The sequence below is a fragment of the Vitis riparia genome, chromosome 3 (assembly GCF_004353265.1).
Source record: "Vitis riparia cultivar Riparia Gloire de Montpellier isolate 1030 chromosome 3, EGFV_Vit.rip_1.0, whole genome shotgun sequence".
Classification (NCBI taxonomy): domain Eukaryota; kingdom Viridiplantae; phylum Streptophyta; class Magnoliopsida; order Vitales; family Vitaceae; genus Vitis; species Vitis riparia.
Window position 1 is genome coordinate 2,464,859 of NC_048433.1, and position 24,692 is coordinate 2,489,550.

The window sequence follows — 24,692 nt, forward strand, 5'->3', positions numbered from 1 at the left end:
CTTTTGATAATACAATTTTAGATTATGTTTGGTTCGGAAAATGTGATGGAAAGAAAATAGAAAGAAAGAAAATAGAAAGAAAGAAAATGAAAAATTAATAAACTATTTTTATAAATTAATTCAAGCTCCCTTATATAATAAATAAATAATTTAAAAATAAATAAATTTTAATTATATTTCATCTTCATTCGTATTTTATAAAATAAAACAAAATATGAGAAAACGATTTTTCTTAATATTTTTTCAGAAATCAAATATGGTGGGTGTTTGATAGATAAATCAATTTAATAACTTAAGGTGAGAGCCCGTTTGACTGTGATTTTCAAAAGTGTTTTTACCTTTAAAAACACTTTTAAGTGTTTTTTGGATGAAAATAAGGTGTTTGGAAAATTTTGAAAAACACTTTTGAAAATTCGGAAAAACACTTAAAGTGATATTTAGAGAATCACTTGATAGGTGTTTTTTTAAAAAAAACACCTCAAAAATTTTGAAATATTCAAAAAATGCCCCCAAGTGATTCCCGATACCTTCCTTTCCCTTTCACTCATACCTCTCTCCTTCCTTCTCTTCATCCATCGCTCTCCATCCGAAACTGCATAGTAGGAAAACCCTCTGTTCAGCTAGAAATCGAATCGTTTGGATTTGAGATTTTATGCCCAATCTGGATCACGAATTGTTCTACCCCCTCTATTTGCTCGAGTTCTTGAGAATTAACATTGTTGAAAACATAGGTCAACCTATGTTGCCATCAATTCCAAATGAGAATGCATATATGAACCGTGTGGTTAAGTCTATTTACGAACTTTGTGTTGAGGTTGAAGGAAGCATAATGGGAACAACAGTTTCAATTGAGAAGAACAACGGTCCCATTTATGCATGTTGTAACATGTCAGTTTTTCCAATCATAATATCAGTATTCAAATCCTTGGTTTATGAGGAAAGATCATTTGATTTTCAGGAGTTGAAATCAGCAATACGCCCAAGTATTCTCAGTTCCCACTTTGTTTGCATCCACCAGGTGTTCAATGATTGGTCGTAAAGTCATTCAAAGTGGAAGATGATATGTATTTGATGATATGTATTCAATCTGCTATAAGTTGGGATGTATTGTTTTGTTTGAAAATTATCTTTTATTCAATGTTATTTTTTATTGATTTAGATGTTTTTTTGTAAATATTTTTTAAAATTTTATTATAATGATAAAAAAATTATTAATTTTAATTAGAAAAGTTTTTTTTTGAGAAATTAATAGGTACATATATTATTTTATTTTGAAAATTATCTTTTATTCAATGTTTTTTTTTATTGATTTAGATGTTTTTTTTTAAATATTTTTTAAAATTTTATTATAGTGATAAAAAATTATTAATTTTAAACTAATATATAATCAAATAATTTGTTATATCATGATTGATATTTATTTATTAATCCAATTATTTTTGTAAACATTTTTAAAATTTTTATTTAAATAAAAAAATTATTTTTAGTTTTTTAACAATATATATATATATATATTCATTTGAAAAGTTTTTTTGTTTATCATATTATTTTCTTTTTGTAATTAAAATTATATGTCCTTTTTGGTAATTTATTAATATTAAAAATGTTTTTATACTTATACAACATATTATCAAAACACTATTAGAATCATTTTTTCTGATTCTCATAAAAGTGTTTTTCATAAAAACACGGAAACACTTTTAAGAAAAACATTTCTATTAAAATCATTGTCAAACGGACTCTTAATAACTTAAATTAAGTTATTAAATAAATTAAGTATATTTTGTAAAATGACTTAATATCATAACTTAAAGTAAAAAATAATTTGAAGTAATAAGTAACAATAATTAATTTATTTTTAAATCAATATCTTTATTTTACATTTTTATCGTCATTTACCTTAATTATCTTTATAATCTATTTTGCTATTTCAAGACCTACACGGTTACATGACTTTTTTGCTCTAATTATAATTTATGAAAATAAATATATTAATTTGATGATTTAGAATAAATATTAAGTTAATTTTGTTAAATAATCTTAATACTTGAAGTAAAAATTAAGTAATAAGTTTTAAATTGATAATATAAGTATAATTTAATTTAAAATTAACTTAAAATATAAGTAATAAATATTAAGTTTTTATCAAATACCTGTCCAAGTATTTTCAAAATTTAAGTGAACAGTAAGTTATAATTTTTGGAAGAATTATAAATCTCCCAAAACAATAAACAGTTACACTACAAGTATAAGGGTTAATTGAAAATTTAAAATTCAAATGGTATTTACTACTTACAAAATGTCCCAAGGACAGGACCGAAACGACGGCGTTTTGCATGATGGAGAAGTAGAAACGAGAACAAAAACTAAAAGGGCTAGAGGCGTGGGTTTAGGGTTTTACTGAGAGGGGGAGAAGAAGAAGAAGCAGAAAGGATGAGTAGAAGCTTGGGAATTCCGGTGAAGCTGCTTCATGAAGCTGCAGGGCATGTGGTTACAGTGGAGCTCAAGAGTGGAGAACTCTACAGAGGAAGCATGATCGAATGCGAAGACAACTGGAATTGCCAACTCGAAAACATCACCTTCACCGCTAAGGTTTTTTTTTATATGAAATTTTCTATAATATTTTTTTTTAGCTCAGAAAAATAAAACATGGGATCCTATTTTTTTGTTGTTTTAGTTACTTACAGGCTTAGTGGTAATGAATTTTCTCGGGAAACAAACGGGCTGTCGGTTAATTTCTTTCTTTGTTTGAACCTCCGTGATGATGCCCGGAGATTAGGTATTTTGAATATTTGAAACCCGCGCTAAAGAGGAACCATTCAGAATTCCCGAAACCCTTTGAAAACCCCGTTGGGAAATCTTGATGCTTTAAAAAGCTTCAAAACCTACCCAAATAAGGCCAAGGATGGTTGATTTTTTTGTGCATTTTGTTTTTTTCTTTTGTTTTTTGGTTACTTTGTGGGATGAGTTTTCTGCTGATTCAATTTCATTTGATTGAATGCCCTAATTCTTATGAAATAGTTCATAAGAATTTTGAGGAAAAATCGTATTGAAAGAGAACCTCTTCAGGGTTATACTGATATTAGGGCCATCTTAATTGATATTTAGGGCATTGTTATGCTTATTCAATTCTCATTTTCTTTTCCTAAATCTTCTAGGTAATAATCAGGACAGAAAAAGAATTAAAAAATGCTGGTTTTTTTTTTTTTCGTACCAGAACTACCATGTGAAACAATCAAAATGGTGTTTCACTCTCTCCACAGATCTTTCTATGGAAGATATTCATTTTCTCTTTATATTTTATAATTACAGAATAATGGATGACTGACAATGAGCTATGCATTTGGGCTCATTTACAGAGTCGAACTTTGGCATATATATCTGTGTGATATGTGTCATTAAATCTGGCATGAAATATAACATTGTACTAGTTTTAAGTATTATGGAACTAACAAAGCTCTGGGGCAAAATTTCTCTTTATTAAGCCTTTTTTCTGCTGCTCACATCCTTCTCTCATCTATAGGATGGAAAGGTTTCTCAACTTGAGCATGTCTTTATCCGTGGTAGCAAAGTCAGGTACTTGAATTTTCTTCATTTGAGTAATTTCTTAGGAATTTAGTGCTGCTTAATCCTGATACAAAATGATAATCCACTTCAGGTTCATGGTCATTCCAGATATGCTGAAGAATGCTCCAATGTTCAAGCGTCTTGATGCTAGAGTTAAGGTATTATTGATGCAAATGCTTATCATGTCTTATTTTCTAGTATCTTGTTCTGAACATCCATTTGATTTTCTTGCTTCTTGAAGGGCAAGGGCTCAGCTCTTGGAGTTGGCCGTGGTCGTGCTGTTGCGATGCGAGCAAGAGTAAGCTCTATTTTCTGGTTTTGATTCTCATTTCTCATTCGTGTTTTGGTTTCTTGTGATTTCTCTAAAAATGGTTTTGGTACTCTCTTTACAGGCTCAGGCTGCTGGCCGTGGTGCACCACCTGGTAGGGGAGTTGCACCTCCTGGGCGGAGGTAATCTCAGTCTGGATGAGATTCTGTCAATTTGCTGTCAGAGGATTTTCATGCCATAGTTATCATTTCCAATGTTTGTTTTTTTTCGGGGAAAGGATCTATCTCAATGACCTAAGAATACGGATATATGTGACGGTTTCATTCGTAGCAAATGTCTTGTATTATCTTGTCTGATGTAATATCTGGAATCTAGTAGCAGTAATCTTCAATTTGGGATTGACTTTGTCCCCACGTTTGTAAGGTCCAGAAACATCACTTTGCCATTAAACAAGCAAACTGTTCTGAGATTTTTTATCAGTCATTTATTGTATTGCCTTTACTTTGTATGCATACAATTACGGGATGAAACTTTGGAGTAAAATAATGACATGGATGAAGCTTGCTGCAACATGCTGGCATGCATAAAAGCATGTTAATAACATGCCTGGCAAAGATACTGTTGGCTAGTAAATATAAATCCAAGGACTGCAATGGGATTTATATTATGTCCATATCTAGTGTTTGCATTGTTTCATTTTAAGTCTGAAACTCTCTCTTCATTAGATTGACTACAATCCATTTAATCAACATCCCTGCAGAAGAGAGAAATGGGAGTTGCTTGGCCTGATGGCCTTGTTTCTTATCAGTTCCTAGCTGTTAATTCACAATGTTGTATGCAATTACTGCATTAGGTAGACATATTCTTCACTCTGTGCTGAGTATTGTATTATATGTAAGGCCTGGTGGCAAATACGCAATGTGCACATGAAACTTTGATTGTAGAACTTGTAGAAAAATGACTGTAGATACTATAGTATGGCGATAGTTTGTTTCTTCAATACATCATAGAATTTGTTTTACTTGTAAACAATCACACTACATGTCACCAAAATTCGTTAGATTAACATCATTCCTATACACTTAAAACTTCTTTGTGGTGCAAATGCGTATCTGAAAGGGCATAACTGACATGAATTGATGTAGCTAGGCTCCTACATTGAAGTTCCATGGGATGTGTTCACATTTGTACATATGTTGCAGAAGACAATTTGCTTTTCTCTGGGCTCTGTTGGTTCCGCATCTCATAATCTCTACCAGATGGTCATACACACCATACTGCAGTGCAGCCAAAATGAAAGATGAATTGTTCAAACCCAGCTCAAGGAGGACTGATGTGGCACACTCCTTGTTCTTCGGGGTCCCATCTTTCATGATTTCAACCAGAGTTACAATGAATGATAACCTTCCAATTTCAGTCCGCCCTTCAGGATGTGATACTAAAAGCAGTAAAATTGAGAGAGCTTCATCGATCATTCCCAGGCTTTTATCCTCGAGCAGATGAAGTAATGCTGGTATGATACCTGCCTTGATGGCTCGCGACTTATTGGATTGGTTGAGTGACAGGTTAAACAAGGCAGTGGCTGCATCCTTCTTCCCTCTGGTTGTTCCATCCTGCAGGAGGTTTACCAAGGGAGGGATCCCATTTAAAGACCCAATCATTACTTTGTTCTCATCGAGCATTGACAAGCTGAAGAGGGCTGCAGCAGAGTTTTCTCTGGCCTCATCTGTTCCATTCTGCAGAATTTCAATTATAGCTGGAATGGCTCCTTCTCTAGCTATGAGTCTTTTGTTTGCCTCATCAATTGACAAGTTCAAAAGGGCTGTTACAGTGTGTTCTTGAAGCTTGGAATCTGGATAGGACAGGAGTTGAACCAGAGGAGGGATTCCTCCTCTGTTGGCAATACGAATTCTGTTATCTGGGTTCTCTTTGGCTAGCATCCGAATCTTCATAATGGCCTTTCTCTGCACATCTGGTTGAGATGATGATAGGTTTTGGACCAAAGAAGAGATTTTCTGTTTGACTTGAATGGAGGAGCCATTAGAGCCTGCTTTAATATCCTTTCTGGGCAACTCAAACTGGTTCTTCTCGCACCATTGCAGAATTAGGTTGCGAAGGGCATAGTTCGGTGCCAGCGATAAGTGGACTAAAGTTTGTCCTGTCTTTGGGCAGGTATGATGATCTGAATCCAGCCACTTCTGTATGCTTTCCCGTTCATAAGTCTTTAAAATGCCAGGAAAAAGAATGTCTGATTGAATTACGGTAGATAACATAGCTAGAATGATGCAAAAACTTTCATAAGTTCATATGAAATTACCTGTCCAGTTGCAACAATAACAGGATCTGTCATGATCTCCAGCGAGATTGGACAGAGGAACTCGTGAGGAATCACCAAAGATGGGCACTTCTGTAGATTTCTCGACAAAACTGGACCATCAAGCACACTGGATTCCTCCATCCCAGCCAGTTTTTTGAACTTTCCCAAAAGCTCTACTATTTGCTGACTGGCCTCTGCACTCAACCCAGCTCTTTCTTTTACAAGTTTCCTAACAGCTGCTGTTTCTACCTTCAAGTCTGCAACTGTACGCAATTCCAACTTGCTCGCAAGTCTTTCTAATATCGCAGTGTCTGCATTTCTGTCATCCGTCTTCGAGAATACAACCATCAGGTCCATTGCTAACTCTATATCTTGTGTTTCTGTTCGTCTTTTTGCTCTCTTGAGTTGCATTCGCATTAGTTCAGCCTGATATCAACAACTAATATGATCAGTACATGAAGCTCCCAATCCCGAAAACCATGCATTACATAACAATGAAATGTGCTAAACCTAGCAGAAACCCCAAATCACTACTTGAAAAAACAAAACTTTTTCTCCTACTACTATGCCTCATTGTGCAGATCTATCTGCAAACAGTAGATCTACTTGAGAAAGGGAAAAAAATTACTTGCTCCTTCACTTCATCAGAGATTCCCAGATCATTGTAGGGTAGATCATCCAATGCCTGATTCAATTTGTCGTAGACAGCATGAAATCTAACCGCCACTGCCTCACTCTCATGTGCCTGAGAAAGAAAAGAAAACAGAAGAAACACTGAATCAGAACACAACCCAATTGCAGAAATGTGTGTGAGAGAAGTGGAGAAGAAGAGACAAACCAGGTAAATCTTGCTTCCGTAGTTACAGCTCTTCAACAATTTCTTAGCAGAAACAAGTGCCTTTTTCAGTCCAGCCAAACACCCCAAAGCCTCCCCTGAAACTGCTGCAGTCCCAAGCTCCCTCAACTCCTCCAGAAGAGGCACCAGCAGTTTCAACCTCCTCACAAGATTCAAACTCTCTTTCCTCTGAGTTCTCCTGAACCCCACGTACGATCCCACATTCTCGATCACTTCCATCATTTCCCCAATCACATCTCCCTCTGAAGAACCACAAACACTCCCCTTCTCTCCCGTCTCTCCCTCCATTTTCTCACTCCACAAGCCAAACTTCCTTCTGGGTTATAAGATCTTGGATTTTCCCAGGAAAATGTGGCTTTCCAGGAAAAGGGTTAGCTCCATTTTCCGAGAAAATAAAGTGGGAAGAGTGAAGACATAGTATAGTAGATTCTTTTCCCTATCCCTTGGGTTTTTTTTTTTTTTTTTCCCTTCTTTTTTTTACCGGTTATTTGGGGATCTGATTAACGGTAGTATTTATTTTCGCGCGATATTGGGTTACAAAAATTAGAATAGTAATTTGAAAAACAGTTATGGTTCAACAGGCTATGACGCGGTTTTTTGACAAGGGGACGCGTCTTCACATGCCCTTTTTCCATTGTTGTGGAGTGGGTTCCACTGGTTTTTCCCTCTTTTTTTAATTTATTTTTTTTAATTTATTATTAGAAGAAAATTTTCCCGGAAAGTTTGTGGATTTTCTTGGACAAGAAAATCCGTGGGTGGAGCCTCCAGTTTGCGGGACGAGTGCTCCTCTTAAATATAGTGCGTGGGACATGCTTCCAATCACTTAGGGATAGGTCTGACGTGTCAAAGAAAACCGTGTGGGACCCTTTCTCATCTCTATCATTTTCCTATTATTCCCATCATTAAAAAAAATGTTTAATTTAATTCTTTTCTTTATCGAATTATTTATTATATATTTTTATTAAAATTAAAATAAAAGTAAAAATAAATTATATATATATTTAAATAATTTAATTTTTAGATAAAATAAATTTAAAATGATACATGAAAATAATTTATTATATTTTTTAATCTTCTTCTTTTATTTTTCCTCTATTTTTGTTATTTTATCGGAAATAAAACCTAGCCTTAGGCATTGTTTGGAATCCTAATCTTCTTCGTCTTAAAAATTATTTTAAAAAATTGAGGTAATAAAATTATTTTAATATCTTAATTTTTTAAATATTATTATATTTTTAATGTAAAATCCTTATATTTTATATAAAAATGATTATTGTTTATTTTATTCTTAAAAAAAATAGGGAATGGTAGCTAATCACATTTATGACTAGTTTGAGATTGCCCTAAAGTACAATTAGAAAAGTTAACATTCAAAAACTAAAGAATTGGGCCCATAAAACCCTATTGAAACATCATATGAAGTTAATGGTTGTGACCTTAAACCCTAATCTAATATCATATTAAAGAAGGTTGAATGATTTCTTCTATTTTAATATTTTATATCTAAATGTGGAAATGTGGAGATGTGGATGGTGACAAGAAAAAAATAAAATAGAATAAAATCCTACACTTTGGAGGTATCAAAGCCCATGATGCAGTTAGGTCATAAATTCAGAGTCCTTGGAATCATGGAGAGAAGGGAAGGGGGAGTGACCTATAATTTAGGGGCACCCCACATGGCTAGGTTGACCAATTGGCCTTAACATAGTGATTCCCAGAAGGCCAAGAGGCTTGTCTGTCCTTGACTACCATTTGGGTGGCCTTGATTGGGTCAAGTCTGAGTCATGGCCCACCATTTGTCTGTCCTTGACTCCACCATTTGGGTGGCCTTGATTGGGTCAAGTCTGAGTCATGGCCCACCATGGGTCCACCTCTGGAAAAGAAGGGGTTGTGAGTTAATGGGTTCCAGCTCATGTTGCCTTCTATCTAGCCCCAATGGGTCAAGTCCACTCCGGTTGTTGTACCCTGAACCCTGGTCCATGGTTGAGGAATCTTAGCTTGCATTTTCCACCCCTTTTAAAAAAAAAAAAAATGCCTAAAATTAAGAAGTGGGTTTTGGCTTCGGGTATAACCCTTTTCCTTTTCCCCCTTGGGTCATAACTTTGAATTATTCCAAGTCCATTGTAACAAAATCAACCTCTAGTATTTTCTTTCCTTCTATTGCATTATTTACTTAGAAATTTTGGAATCAAAAGATAAAAAATACATGACCCACTCAATATTTTAGGAAAGCCATTACCCCAAAATGAGATAATGACTTTCATCTTCCAAAGGCAATGAATCTTTCCCTTTCATTGGGGGACAAAATTTAGATCTATTGTACCCTCACAATTAATTTGATAACATATATTATTTCAAAATTTATTGGAGAGGGAAGTTGAATTTATATCATACATCTATCGTTATAGGATAATAAAAGTATTAATTGTACTGCACATGAGATTTCCACCTTGTATGATTTCTTATTCAATTCCTTTGAAGTGACTAGATCATTTTCCTCGTTTGAGAATCTCTCTCTTCCACTCTGTCCCGAAGAGTCACTAGGACTAATTCAGTCACGTTTTCATGTTCCAATTGAATAGTTTTTATTTTTTATTATTCTCAAATCAAAGCAGAAGATTATTCTTTTTACCACGGATCAAATTTGGACCTTATAATAAGAATAGGAAATCTTTCTGCTAGAATAATTATAGACTCATATATATTAATAATTGTTTATGATTAAACTATTCATATATATTTAATTTATATTTGTTATTAAGTATGGGTCACCTTGTGTGTAGAGCCCAAGTCTCATGTGTCTTACATGATGGGCTTAAGACACATGTGGCCCAACAGTCCAATGGGTATGATCCCTAAGACATAGAGAAAATTAATAAATAAGGAATCAAAAAGTTTGGTGTCGATTCAACCCTTTTCTGAAAATACATAACGTTTCCTCTCCTGTCTCTCATCACAAGAGAAAAAACTTAAGGTGGTTTCTTCCTCTATCGCTTTAGAAGAATCATATTTCTTCAAGATTTCCAATGGATTCAGGTATATCCACATTCTCTAAAGGAATTGACAGGTTTTCTTTATATGATTTAACATCATATTTCTGTTTTCTGGGATGATAATGAAGTTTACAACACTTTCTTAATCAATCTCTTTGCTCGAGAATCAAAAAGATCCTTTTTAAATTTGAATTTGCTCATTTGAAATATGAGTTCTTGTACTTCATTTTTATTTACTATTTTTATTTCTCTCTCTTTTCTTTTCTTTTTTATTCCCTTCTATCATTCATGAACTCCCATAGGTTTGATCCTATAAAATCCGCCCCATTTACCCGTTTTCAATTTAGATTATAAAGTGTCTCTAATAATTTTTATTATTAAAAATATAAACAAATAATTTAAATACTTGAATTTTGAAAAATAATTACATTTAAAAAAAATGGGAGTTTTTTTTTTTAATCCAAAATCTATATAATCAAACAAAACTATGAAAAGATAATAAGATAAGACAAATTAAATCTAAGCATTAAATTAACATAAAATGAATAAGGGTATTATGGTAAAATTATACAATTGAGCCCTCCAATTAGCTTTATTTTTATTCTCTTTTATAATTACATAGTAAATATTTCAATCAAATTAATGATTTCATTCCTTTTTCTTCTATTCCCGTTTTTATTCTTTCTAACTTCCTTTCATTCTTTTTTTAGAAAAGTGAGCTAAATATGGCTTAAGTTCCTGTTTGTTTAGTTAGAAATAACACGAGATAAGATAATAGAGAATGATATAATTTATTTTATCTTATATTTAATCAAATATACGATATACTAATCTTAAGATATAGAATCTACACATAAGATGTATTATAAATTTATTTAATTTTATCAATTTTTATTTTTTATATTATTTATTTTGAAAAGTAAAAGAAAATGATTAGAAAATTAAATTTGTGGTTGAAAAAGTCGAACTAAAAACTATTTATAAAATAATACTATTTTTTTGTATTATTTAATATAAATTATTTTTACATATTGAATAAAATTTTGAATATTTTAATCCCGAATATTGTCAAATGAGTAAATAAATTTTATATATTTTTAATAGAAAATATTGAAATACCATATATTTTTTTTATTTCAAACAAATATTGGATATTAAAAATTAATATATATTTTATTTTATTTATTTTACAAACTAAATATATGAATATACATAACATATTTCATTATTTGTATTATTACATTATCCATTTGATATTTTAAGGTACATATTTTTTATCTAATCAAATATAATATGCTAGGATATACACTTTTCGAGAACCAAACACAAAATAATAAAGGTCTATTTGATAGTGATTCTAAAAATTATTTCTAACATTTCTAATACTTGAAAATTTTTATCTTTCAAGTATTATAAAAACTAGAAACGTTTTTAAGAATCACTGTCAAACACATTTTAAGAGTGTATTTGATAGTGATTTTGAAAAATGTTTCTAATATTTTTAATACCTGAATGTTAAAAAATTTCAACTGTTAAAAATATTGAAAGCATTTCCTAAAATCACTGCAAAATGGACTATGATAATGATTTTAGGAAGCGTTTATAATCTTTTTAACACTTGAAAATTTTTATCATTCAAATATTAAAAAAATTAAAAATATTTCCTAAAATCACTGTCAAGCACATTCTAAGAATGCGTTTGACAGTGATTTTAGAAAGTATTTCTAGTATTTTTAACACAAGAAATTTTTTATCTTTCAAGTATAAAAAAACTAGAGTGCATTTGGTAGTGATTGGTGTTTCTACCATTTTTAATATTTGAAAATTTTTATTTTTCAAGTATTAAAAAGATTAGAAACACTTCATAAAATCATTGTCAAAACACATTTTAAGAATCTATTTGACAGTAATTATAGGAAAAACTTTTAACATTTCTAATACTTGAAAATTTTTATTATTCAAGTGTTCAAAAGTCTAAAAACGTTTTCTAAAATCAATGTAAAACACACTCTAAACGTAATTTTGATTCACTAGAACAAGACCCCCACATTCCAAGTGTTCGAGCCTATGCGCCAACGAGGCAATGTAAGGGATTGAGCATAAAAATCATCGGAAGCCATCGAACAAGTATGGGATTTTGGTCGCGGATAAGCCTGTTGAAGCATGAGCATCCAAGTTTGGAATGATACATGCTGATGGGCCAGAAAATGTGGGTCCATTATGATGGGCTAGGATTTTCAGGCCATAAAAGGTCTCTTCAGCCACATATTGGGCTATCCTTTTTGGGCTCTCTAAGCCCAAACATCTGCAGCATGAGAAAAACAGCCCAAACATTAAATATCAGGATGAAGCTGTCGTGAAATATTCTTTTAACTTTGCATATGGACGTTCTTTCTTCAATCTTTTGTGAAAGCTTTGATCGTTTATTTTTTTATATTTTATTTCGATTTTTTTATATTTACAATATGATTGATTTTCGTTTCAAGTATTAATATATGTTTTCATTTATTGTATAGTATCTGATAATGAGTGACATTCTCCTTTTTTTATTGTCCATGAAGAAATCTTCCTTGTGGTTTCTTTATCTACTTACAAAGGATTTTTCATGTTATGCATAATCTTACTTAGATATTCTTGGATTATTCTTGTTTTTCTCGAGATTGTTCTTCAACAAATGCCACCTATCTTGCCTCCAAAGGTTGAGTCACAATCTTGATTATTATCGGAAGGAAGAAAATAATAATTTAAAATATTATTATAATGTTTGTCAAAATGGAACAAAGCTATGCCATGTACCATTTAATAAAGTTTAAAATATTTAATTTTGTGTAAATTATGTTTGATTTATGATTTTTTAAATATATGATAAATTTTAAAATATAATAATTTCGAGCCCAAGAAGGTGCATGTTTACGGGGGAGTGTATTTTGGGAAAAATAAATTTTATTTCATGCACTGAAACAATATATTATCTTATATTACCCAAAAACGCCCTTATATGCTAGCCCAACTCACATGAAGATGATATATCATTTAATCAACAAATGTACTTTAAAACCAAAATACATGTAAGGGCATTTTGGGATAATGTAAGGTGGACACTATTCCTATACATGAAATGAGAATTATAGTTGTTTTAATTCATTTTTCATTCATATTTTGCAAATAATGCATGTTTACATAATTCCTCCCTTTTATAAACCCACTTCGAACCTGAATGCTATTTGATTATCATTATTCATCTTATTATAATTGAGTTCAAAATAAAATTTTGATCCCAAAAACACGAAAGAACCGTATTTTTAAACTTATTATTTATTGAGAACTATTTTTTAAACATCACTAAATAAACCTTTATGGTATGTCGGTAACTGCTTTTGAAAGTATTTTTCTATTATATATTTAAAAAAATAGTTTTTTAATTTGGAAGACACAATTGATAGAAAACAATTTTATTGTAATTTATCATGAAAAATGTTATTTTTTAAAATAGTTTTGAGAAGTTTTATTTATTTTTAGAGTATTTAAGTAACATCTGAAAAATACTTTAGTAACTTTTAAATTGAATATAAATGTATAATATTTTTATGAAAAAAAAATTGAGAAAATTATTTTTATTTTGATGATGATTTAAAATGTTTTTATAAAACATTTTTTTAGTTATTTTCTATTATTTTCGTTTGCTTTATGAGGATTGTTTTAAAAAATAATTATATAAAGATATAAGATGATTAAAAATAAAATATTTGACATAAAAAATTATTTTTAAAGCATATTTAAAATATTAAAATATGTTAAAAACATATTTAAAATACTAAAATATATTAAAAACATTTTAGGTTTTCTAACATATTTTTTTTTATAAAACATTAAAAAAAATGTTTTTCAAAACTATTTTAAAAAACAATTACCAAACAAACAATGGATTTCTTTCATAATATAGGTTATTTGCATTTTTTTTAAGAGCACACTAGGGTTTAAGATGGTATCATTATTTTTAATTTTAATAATGGGAAAATTGATGGCTGATTTGAAATGAAGGGGAAACTTGAAAGGAAAATTTGATGATTTGAAATGAAAGGGAATTATTTTATTGCACGATAATGATTCCATCATATAAACAAAACAAAATTTTGTTTAAAATAAGAACTTGTTTAAAATATTATTCACATTTTTTTTTGTTATTTTCAAATTTTTTCTCTTTATTTAATCATAATGTAAATAAGAATTAAAGGGTATGTTAGGAAATTGCGAGTGTGTTTGGGGACGATTTTTTAGAATAATTTTACGTTCTTTGTAATAAAAACACAAAAAACACGTTTGTACGACAACAAAATTGTTTTCTGTTTTTAAAAAACATCTTTTAGTTGTTTTATATCATTTTCATTTTTTTTTAAAGAAATAACAATAGAAACATGTAAAATGATTTAAAATAAAACACTAGATATAAAAATTATTTTTTAATAAATATTAAAAATAAATTAAAAACATTTTAGGTTTCAAGACTTTTATTTTACAAAAATCAGAAAATAATTTTAAAAAACAGTTCTAAAAAAATATTTTTCAGAATTATTTTCGAAAACAGTTATCAAATAGATATTTTATTTTTACTAACTCAAATTTTGCAATAAATTTTAAAAATATAAATCTCCAATTGTTTTTTATATATATAAAAGTTATTATATTTTATATAAAAATTATATTTAAAAATGGAAATAAGAAAGTATATCCAAACAAAGGATAACATTTAAAATTTTTGGAAGCATATTTATGTATTTTCAAAAATTGGTAAAAATGAAATAATTTTATGGCTTAAAAGTTAAAGCTATGTTAAAAATATAGGAAATAATTTACAAGCATCCTCGGTAGGACAAAAAAGAAGAAAGGATGAGTCTGTAATTATGGAAATTAAGAGCCCTTTCCTTGCAAATTAGATATAAATTAATAACAATTTTAGCCAGGTGGCAAGTCCATGAGGCCCACAAGTGAAAACCCGTGATCCGGGTCCGAGCCTCATTTCCTTTCAAACTTCTCTAGGGTTTCCAACTCCACGAAGCTTTACCTCTGCAACTACTTATTCGCCTTCTCCGGCGACTCTCCGGTGGAAACTCCGATCAGGTATACTTCGAACTCGGAATCCCCGTCGCCGAAACCTTATTCTCGGTCCAATCGCCTTACTGTGATTACGTCAATCGTTAATTTGTCGTTTTCGGTTGCGGAGTTGTATTTGGGCGATCGGTTATTGATTATTGATATTTTTCTTGAAAATATGGTCTTTTTATTTATTAAAATCACTGATTTTTACGAGCTCAATCCTGTGGAGGATGATAGGTTTTTTACTGAACAGGACAAAGAATACTTTATATGGGAATTGGAAGTAGTTCTTGAATATTTTATGCTGAAACAGTAGTTGTTTTAGATTGAGTATTTCTAGACTGAGAGTTTTGTGGCTTTTTTAGTTGTGTTGATCATGGGCGGTGGATGTTAACAGGTCCATGGTGTGCTACGGTCATCAACTGTTTTGATTTGTTGTGAAATGTATTGATTTGGAGATTGGTGATACCATTATGCGGGTTATCTTTGAGAGTATTGGCCAGTTAGAAGTTAGCGTGGCTGATGAAGTTAACAGGGTTTCTCGATATCAACCCATTGGGCTCCTCAACGCCTACATGGGCGAGCCTAGTTGCTGGTGTCTTTGTGCTTATCACTCTTTCCCTCTCAATGTACCTTCTATTTGAGCACCTTTCTTCATACAAGAATCCCGAGGTGTTGCTCCACCACAATTACAATTTCATAGTTTTGTCTTTGGATATATGCTCTGTTTGGTGTATTTACTTGGTTAACCTTTGCTTTTTTTTTTGCTCTCACTTGACAGGAGCAAAAGTTTTTGATCGGAGTCATCTTAATGGTTCCTTGCTATGCAATTGAATCGGTAAGCCTGTGGGAAGTCATTTTTTATATAAATCTCAAAGATGAGTGGAATCTTCATTCCATAGTGAGCTGGTGAATAGAACCTGTGGGTGGATGTGTGTGAGTGGTTTTTTTTTAAAGATAAGTTAATAAATATTCTGCAGAAAATATATAGTCAGGAATGGATTAAATGGTATATTCTCAGCTTTTTAGCTTTCATCTCCAGCAAGTATTTCACTAGTATTCCTTCATGCCAGCCATTTGCTGTCATCTTTAAGTCCCCATTCCAATATTTATATTCTTCAATCAAATGACATTTTTCCTGAAAAATCCTTACTTTGACCTATTAGTTATTATCAAATATATCATGAACTAATATCTCTATTGTTTTCCAAGTCATTTGAATTTGCTAAGGCTTCTCTAGAACTTACAATACTTGCTTCAACAGTTGCTAAAAAAGAAACAAGGAGTCGTGCTTCCTAAGGAAGAGGGTTAAAATTTTCTTCCTTCAGGAATTCACTTTGTCTAAAAAGGGTTGAATCAGTGTAACCCTTTTCCATAATTGTAAAGTAGTTCTTTTTGGGGTATGGCTCAAAAGTAGTGCCCTTTGGCAATGAATAAGAGGTCTCAAGTTTGAGCCTATCTAGTATTTAAGTGATGTAGGATAGAGAGGCAGGCCTATGTCACTTGGGGTTTGCTTTGCTTTTAGTTGGGATAAATGCCTCTCAGTCATGGTGGATTCTCCATTATCAGAGGAAAGAAAGAAAGAGAGAAACATCTTTTTTTCCTCCTTGCAAGGTAACATCTGTTTTGGAGCCAGTTCTTCTGGCTAGCTGGAATCTTTTCTTCTTCAAGGTGTTTTTTTTTTTACTGCTTCCTTTTCAGTTCTATTCTTTCCAGACTTTGGTGATGATTACAATAGTTTCTTTTGGGAATATATTCTATGTGTACTGCCCTGGTTCTTTTGGGAGGAAAGGAACTAATAATTTCCAAGAGCATTCATGGTTTGATGGACTCCATCAAAGGGGAAATTCACATGTCTTAATTCTTGTGTGTCTTGGTGTCTAGAATGTCCCCTCCAAGTTATGTCTGTGGAGTTGGATTGCAGTTGCTTTGTCTCCTGCCAAATTATACTCCTGCCACTTTTGTGTAATGACCTTCTGATGGACTTGCATTGATGATTTGGATCATTTTCATCCCTTCATTCTCTTTTTTATTTTTGTCTTGACACTTCTCCCATGGCTCATTCAGATTGCTGGAATTTATTTTTGGCTGTGGAAAAATGAATGAGCTCCATGACCAAATTGTAACTCAAATATTGCTCTTTTCATCTGAAATCTTAAATATTATTTTATTAGTTTGGGCCAAGTTAAATGGGCATGAAAGTTGACATATATGAATATCAAAGAGTAAAATTTTGGAAGCTTTAGTCTTTGAAATGAATTGTATGCTTGAAACCAAAGTGTTTATCCTATCTGTCGAAACTTGAACTTTGGTTCCTGTTGTTATTTTTTTACACAGTAATTAAGTCAATCTCCAAATGAAACATATAGTGGATAAGTTTGAACTACAAAAATGATTTAAAATTATCATGTATACTGCGGGGAAACCCATGCAAAGACCTGCACTTTTGAATTTGAAATTTCACTTAACTGTTTCAAGATTTCATTTCACTTGTTTATTTTGTTCAGTTGTTGTTACTGTTTAATCACCATATAAATGTATTTAGCTTAATTGTTGGTGCTATATGTTCATGAAATTATGGGAGAATTTTATTTTTATTTTTATTTCTAAATTCTGTATTTTCTTCTTTTCTTTAATGGAATATCTACCCCTAACATGGGTTATGTCTATAGTTTGTTTCATTGGTGAATCCATCAATCAGTGTTGATTGTGCGATACTACGTGACTGCTATGAAGCCTTTGCCATGTATTGCTTCGGGAGATACCTTGTTGCTTGCTTGGGTAAGCCCCTTTAAAGAGCTTTTATGACTGCTGAAATCTTACACTGGAATTTGGCTTCTAATATATCTCCATTCTATTTCTAGATTATAATGTTATATAAAGGTATATTGTTTATTCTTTGTTATGCTTCCATGATCTTAGTTTCTATATGCTCTCATAACATTATTTTCTCTCTTAAATAGACATTTCAAAAAGTTATTTTTGGAAATGCTCTGGTCTTAGTAAAGAAACCTTTTTTTTTTTTTTTTTCTTATTTGTTTACTTTTTGTTGAGAAGGCTTTCTTGTTAAGAGAATAGGATAGCATGTGAAGTGTCCAAGCTTGATGAGAGAGTTGAGTAACTTAATAGGTGAGAAGGGATTAGAAGATTTGGCAATGATTCTGAGGAAAATCTTGCTAGTGGAGGGATAAAAACTCTTAGAGAATTCCTGAAGCAAGGACTCTATTTTTGAGGATAAAGCAAGTAATCCAAAGAGTCTTTGGGACTCTATGTTTTTTCCTTGCTTCTCTTTGGGCTTTTTGTTCCAAGGTTTTTAAGGGAACCCCCCTTATTGTGTTACAACTTGATTGGTTAGCGGCATGTAGTTCCGATGGGTTGGTTTAGCCTAGAGTAGTTGTTTGTTATTACAGTGTAACTTCTGATTTTTGGTTTCTTGTAGACTAGTTTTCTTTGGTGGGAGGATTCCTCATCCTTCTCTTGTACTTCTTTTTTCTATTAATATATTGCTTTGTCGTTTCCTATAAAAAAAAAAAAAAAAAAAGAGAATTCCTGAAGGTCCACTCAGTGAGCAAGATTTTCAGGGAGTCATTTTCTTATGGTTTCAAACCATTTGTGCAAATGGTGAATTGATATCTTTTATAGGGGTTTGGAGATTAACATTCACAATTAATGAGACGTGAAATTCATTTATCTCAACAAGTGTCCCTTGGACAGTGGTGGGCCACTTTCTTCTCAAGCCAATCAAGAAGATTTTGACCTGTGTCTTTCCCATGCCCACTATCAATGAGCAGCCAATCTGCATAGCACTCTCCCTTTTAGCCCTGCTATTGATTTAATAAAATGTATTAGTGTTTGGATGTTGGGCCTTCAGGCATCTTCAAGGATGATTCTGTGAGAAATAAACCTGCTGTCTGAACTTTCATAATATTTTGTGCTCAATCAGTGGTGAGCATGCTATAGGGCTTTTGTGGCATGCTCAGTAGTGATTGTTCATCGCCTCAAAATAGGAATCGAACAATGGTAATGCCCTTATGTAATTTCTCGTCAAAGTTGCAATCTAAAACGTTGAAATTTAGGATTCATTGTTCTCTCTTTGCCAAAATTTTTTTGCTATATTGATTATATTTTGGCCTGTAATTTGACTTATTGACTTCAATTTTCATTATTCTTGCTTACATATTGGCAGACACAAGAATTATGTTCACTCATTGCCAAAAAATATTCTATATTGATTATATTTTGGCCTCTAATTTAACTATTTGACTTCAGTTTCATGGTTGTTGCTTACACACTGGCAACCATGAGAATTATGTATACCACTTTGTACTTGCATGTATCTGGTTGTGCACCTATCTCTTGGTTTTTGGGAGTCCTCATTGCCATCATCCAAGATCTATGTTGAACATGGCACTTCTGTTTGTTCACAACTCCCATCCTGTCCACCTCCAAATTTGTTTGTTAGTTTCAAATCTTTGTCGATTGATGACACACGATTTGCTTCATAATTTTTTTATAGGCTTCTTCATTTTTTTTTCAATGATCTGGTTCTTAGTCCTCAATCATTTATTCTTATATATGTATTTATTTCCTTTTTTCTAACCTTCTCTTTCAACCTTAGTTAGGCCCTTTTTGCTTTTCTCATTATTGTATATTTTTTTTCCAAAGGTGGGGAAGAGAGGACTATCGAATTTATGGAGAGGCAAGGACGAGCAAGTTCTAAAACTCCCTTATTAGAGAACAATTGTGAAAAGGGAACAGTAAAGCATCTTTTCCCAATGAATTATTTCCTAAAACCATGGAAACTTGGTCAATGGTTTTACCAAGTCATCAAGATTGGCATTGTTCAATATGTATGTTTTGTTTCATGGTGTTGGCTCCTGTTTCTTGCTTCTTTTAGCTGTTATCCATTTTCTTCTTCCTTCACACTAACAGGAAAGCAAATTATTTATACTGTTTTGCAGATGATAATAAAGTCTTTGAGTGCTATTTTAGCTGTAATTCTTGAAGCCTTCAGCTTGTATTGTGAAGGCGACTTTAAATGGGGATGTGGGTAAGATAGTTTGGAAATAATTGTTGGAAAATTTTTTGCTAACTTGATTTGTTTGGATGTCTCTTACTGTTGTAGACTTCTGTTTTTGTAGGTATCCTTACATAGCAGTGGTTCTAAATTTCAGTCAATCATGGGCTCTGTACTGCTTAGTTCAGTTTTATACTGTTACAAAGGATGAATTGGAGCACATAAAACCATTGGCTAAGTTTCTAACATTTAAATCAATTGTGTTTTTAACATGGTGGCAAGGTGTGGCGATTGCTCTTCTTTATGACCTTGGTTTATTTAAGAGTGCTATTGCTCAAGGCTTACAGTTGAAATCCAGTGTCCAAGACTTCATCATTTGTATAGAGGTAGTTTTTCTCTTTGGCTGGATCTGGTTTTTCTTTCTCTGATGCATGATTGTATGTATTATATCAGCACATTGGTTGATATTCCTTGAATTTTTATTACTAGTATTGTTCTTATGCATAGCATTGTACAAATCTGATAGCTGCCCTTCATCCCACAATTGATAATGGTATTCAGAGGCTATTGTTACTACCCTGTACTAACTGCTAATTTTTGGGGATCTTCCCTTATGAAAAGGATACATGTTTTGATCACTATGAATATTGAATTGGGACTCTGTAATGGACAGTTTGGATTCACGGTTTCGAGTTTTGCTGCAACTGTTTTCCCACTTTAACTGGTGCATGGGATGTATTTATATGGACGCGTTTTTTTATTCTTAATTTTCCTATGGGAAAAAAAAAGGAAGAAATAGAGTTGTATGGTAAATTTCATAAGCATATGACATTAGCTTCGAACATTACTTTGGCATCAATAGATGGTAAATTTTTTGGTTTTGAAGATGCACTGATACTGCAGTAGGTCGTAAAGAGAGTTGCAGTATACTCATTCTTTGTACATTTCATAAGCAAACAATGGCAGGCATGTATCTAAGTTTATAAACAAGTGATGGGGAGAAACATGACACATGTTATCTCAGGAAGTGCCTGACAAGGCATTTATTGATTGGTTTTTAACATATGATTGGTGATTATTGAGAACTTTGCTAATCTTAATTTTATTAGTGGTGGATGTGGCACCATTGGCTAGCTTTACTGTAGTTATTGTTTTAATGGTGCATATGAGATGTTCTTCCTGACTGTTTTAAAGTATTGAAAGGAAACTGAGAAAATTCTCATAAAGGAAACTGTGAAAGTGTGATATGGGCATTCATGTTTTGTCAGGTGTCATACTGTTATGTCTTAGCAAGATGTATTGTGACTCTGGGTTTGTCAGGTCCCATATTGTTATATATTAGCTAGATGCAGTGCTGATACTTTGCTGTTAGCTCTCTTACAGAATGTTCCAGATGACACCATTCACATATGGGATGATAACAAACTGAAGCTGAGAATCTCATTGTGAAATTGCATTAGATAATTTTGTATGGTTTTGATGCACATCTATTAATGAGTACTTCTATGTTGCAATGATTGAAGCCATTGGTTAGATGAGTTCAAGGGCATGGGGAAGTTTGCTGGTATTTAGATTAATCATCTGTCTCTGCTATCATTTTGTAAAATAGACTTTGGAATGAAATAGATGCGGTAAAGGTTTCCATGGATGCCTATAAACGTGTGTTCTCAACTGTGAACTCCTTATCTTATGCCTATATGCTGCAAAATTTATTGGTAATGTCATCTTCATACAAAACTAAAGTTTAACAGGTTCATGTATTCATCCAGCACAGATGGGCATCGCTTCAATTGTTCACCTGTATGTATTCCCTGCCAAGCCTTATGAGCTAATGGGAGACCGGTTATCTGGAAGTGTTTCGGTTCTTGGAGACTATGCATCTACCGATCCTCTGGATCCTGATGAGGTTAGGGACAGTGAGCGGCCAACAAAACTACGCCTTCCCCACCCTGACATTGACATCAGGAGTGGAATGACTATCAGAGAAAGTGTTCGGGATGTTTTCATTGGTGGTGGTGGATATGTAAGCTTTCTTCAGACTTTCAATTTTTTGCTACTCTGAGCATCTGGAGCTAATTAAATTACTAAACCAAAAGAGTGTTGCAGTTTGATAAAACTGAAAACTTTTTCAGCCTCATAGAAGGGTATCATAATGCATCATCATAGAAATGAAGCAAGTTAAATTACATATACATAAGGTTTTTTTATTACTTCTAGCATTGGGATGGTGGCAGCAGTGACTTTGCCATCAGCATTGGGGGCGATGGAGAATTGGGTATTGCAGTAGCGTTGAGATGTAACAGTAGAGCCATCTGAAGATTCTAAACACTGTTTTCTGTTGTTTAGTTTCAATAATTAATGGAAAAAAAGAAACACTGTTCACTATCTGTGAGTGACAAAACGACACATTTACTCTTTTTTCCCATAGTCGTCCCCTTTTGTGTTTAAAGAGTTTTTACAGATGGAAATCCTCTCAATTGAAATCTAACGTTCTCTGTGCATGCGTTTGGTAAAAACTGGAATACATCATCCCACGTACTGCTTCGATGAGTGGTAGTAGTAGTAGTACACTCCTTAATGAATATGTTTTACCAGATAAATCTTTTGAAACAATGTTTTTGGTTGTGGCTCCTCATGAACATCTGTTTTGCTTTCTTTATGCAGATTGTGAATGATGTGAAATTCACTGTAAACCAAGCAGTGGAGCCTGTGGAGAAGGGAATCACAAAGTTCAATCAGAAATTACATAAAATCTCTCAGAACATAAAGAGGCATGACAAGGAAAAGAGAAAAACAAAGGATGACAGTTGCATAACACCCACACGAAGAGTGATCCGTGGAATAGACGATCCCCTATTAAATGGGAGCTTTAGTGATAGTGGGGTCTCAAGGGGAAAGAAGCATCGTCGAAAATCAGGATATACCAGTGGAGAAAGTGGGGGAGAAAGCAGCAGTGATCAAAGTTATAGTGCATATCAGATCCGCGGTGGCAGATGGGTTACCAAAGATTAGATAAGACAACACACAATACTCATGCCAAACTGAAAAGAGGTCAAAAGAAAAGTTTAAGGTATGCTAAAAAAAAGAAAAAAGAAATCATATATCAATATTCCCTCACAGTTTCAAGATTTTCCTCCCAGGCAGAGGCTGGATAGTGGGTGATTCACCAGAGCAATTTTCTGCTTCACAAGATTTTTTGCTATCGGGATCCTTTTTCTTGTCAAGTGGTGAATTCCTTTGTTCAGAGGGTTGGAATCATTTACCATTACTTTACTGAATGGGCTTTTGGGTATGTTGTATAGAGCATGTGGATAGGGTGAAATTGCCTAATTGAGAAAATCTTCACTCTGGTTTTTGAACAGATGTTAACTTGAATGAAATGTGTTTGTTGTCTTGCCTTACAATTGAACTGTTACCTGATTGAGAAATCTCCTTTCTTTGTCATAAATTCATCATTAGTCTTTCAATGTTGTCTTGTTATTATGCCCTCGGAATGTAGCTCTTGGGTGGTGCCTTCTGGGGCAATGAATCAAAGATCCAGACTTTGAGTTTCCCCAGTATTTTGAGTGTGATAGGGCAGAGGGGGAGACTTATATTATCCCAGTTCGCTTTGTGATTGGTATTAATCCCCCTATTCAGTGGATTCTCAGTTATTGAAGGAAAAAAGGGTAAAGCATTCACTTCTTAGCAAAGCAGAACCTCACTGTGGTGACCATGAGAAGCTTGTTAGGGTTAAGGGTTGGGGTGGGAGTGGAGGAAGAGAAGGACATTGTGATAATTTCATCTCTACAATTTTGTTAAGGGTGTGTAGAGATATTTTTTGAATGAATTTAGAATCATAGGTCTATTTGTCAACTGATTTTTCCATAAAACAATTTTTCAACCTGTGTTGAACAAATTTTGAGCTGAAAAACATGTTTTTAAGACTTTATTTTGAAACCTTAGATAGCTTTTGAGAAAAAATTTAATCAGACTTTACGTGTTTTTTGTTTAGGTTATGTTTGGTTCCGGGGAAATTCGAGAGAAAGTGAATGGGAATGAAAATAAGGAGGAAATAAGAAATTAATAAAAATAAAAAAATGTTTAAAATTAATAAATTATTTTTATATATTATTTTACATATATTTTATTTCTTTTAATTTTTTGATATAAAAATTAAATAATTAATATATATATATATATATATGTTTAAACTAATTTTAATTATAGTTGATTTTCTTTTATGTTTTTGTGATATACTCAAATATGATAAAATCATTTTAAAATTTTTCTTAAGTTATGTTTGGTTATCCAAAAGTATGAAAAAAAATATATTAAAGAAAATGATTTTCTTATATTTACTTTTACCATAATTTTTTTTAAAAGAAAATTAAATATAATTAAAATTAGTTAAAAATTTATATATTTTAAAATTATTTAATCTTTATATAACGGAAAAAAACAATAAGTTAAATGAATTTGAAAAAAGATATAAAAATAATTTATTGATTTTGAATCTATTTTTTTTATTTTCATTAATCTTTCTCTCTATTTTTTCCTCAAAAATCAAATATATTCTTAATATTTCTTGAAAATATAA

The 24,692-nt window shown here is 32.2% G+C and overlaps 3 protein-coding genes across 4 annotated transcripts; 2 read left to right on the forward strand and 1 right to left on the reverse strand.

Annotated features, from left to right (window-relative positions):
• The first annotated feature begins 2,380 nt into the window (after positions 1 to 2,380).
• Positions 2,381 to 4,337, forward strand: LOC117911360 (small nuclear ribonucleoprotein SmD3b-like). Its single transcript, XM_034825706.1, has 5 exons — positions 2,381 to 2,592; positions 3,524 to 3,576; positions 3,659 to 3,725; positions 3,809 to 3,865; positions 3,960 to 4,337. Exons 1-5 carry the CDS (start codon positions 2,434 to 2,436, stop codon positions 4,020 to 4,022), a joined length of 399 nt encoding a protein of 132 aa, XP_034681597.1. The 5' UTR covers positions 2,381 to 2,433; the 3' UTR covers positions 4,023 to 4,337.
• A 446-nt stretch (positions 4,338 to 4,783) lies between these two features.
• LOC117911359 (U-box domain-containing protein 15-like) lies at positions 4,784 to 7,454 on the reverse strand. The gene is made up of 4 exons (XM_034825705.1): positions 6,992 to 7,454; positions 6,782 to 6,898; positions 6,154 to 6,579; positions 4,784 to 6,058 (listed from the first exon to the last, which is right to left on the reverse strand). The coding sequence occupies exons 1-4, from the start codon at positions 7,295 to 7,297 to the stop codon at positions 4,982 to 4,984; spliced, it is 1,926 nt and encodes a 641-aa protein (XP_034681596.1). The 5' UTR covers positions 7,298 to 7,454; the 3' UTR covers positions 4,784 to 4,981.
• Positions 7,455 to 15,006: 7,552 nt separating this feature from the next.
• LOC117911437 (protein LAZ1) lies at positions 15,007 to 23,541 on the forward strand. 2 transcript variants are annotated; one of them, XM_034825813.1, is made up of 9 exons: positions 15,012 to 15,120; positions 15,494 to 15,768; positions 15,878 to 15,934; positions 17,769 to 17,877; positions 19,762 to 19,946; positions 20,058 to 20,146; positions 20,238 to 20,499; positions 21,888 to 22,136; positions 22,778 to 23,541. In XM_034825813.1, exons 2-9 carry the CDS (start codon positions 15,619 to 15,621, stop codon positions 23,123 to 23,125), a joined length of 1,449 nt encoding a protein of 482 aa, XP_034681704.1. In that variant the 5' UTR covers positions 15,012 to 15,120; positions 15,494 to 15,618; the 3' UTR covers positions 23,126 to 23,541. The 2 variants fall into 2 exon arrangements, with proteins under 2 accessions (XP_034681705.1, XP_034681704.1); XM_034825814.1 differs by lacking the exon at positions 22,778 to 23,541 and having other exon boundaries at positions 15,007 to 15,120; positions 21,883 to 22,028.
• Positions 23,542 to 24,692: the final 1,151 nt, after the last annotated feature.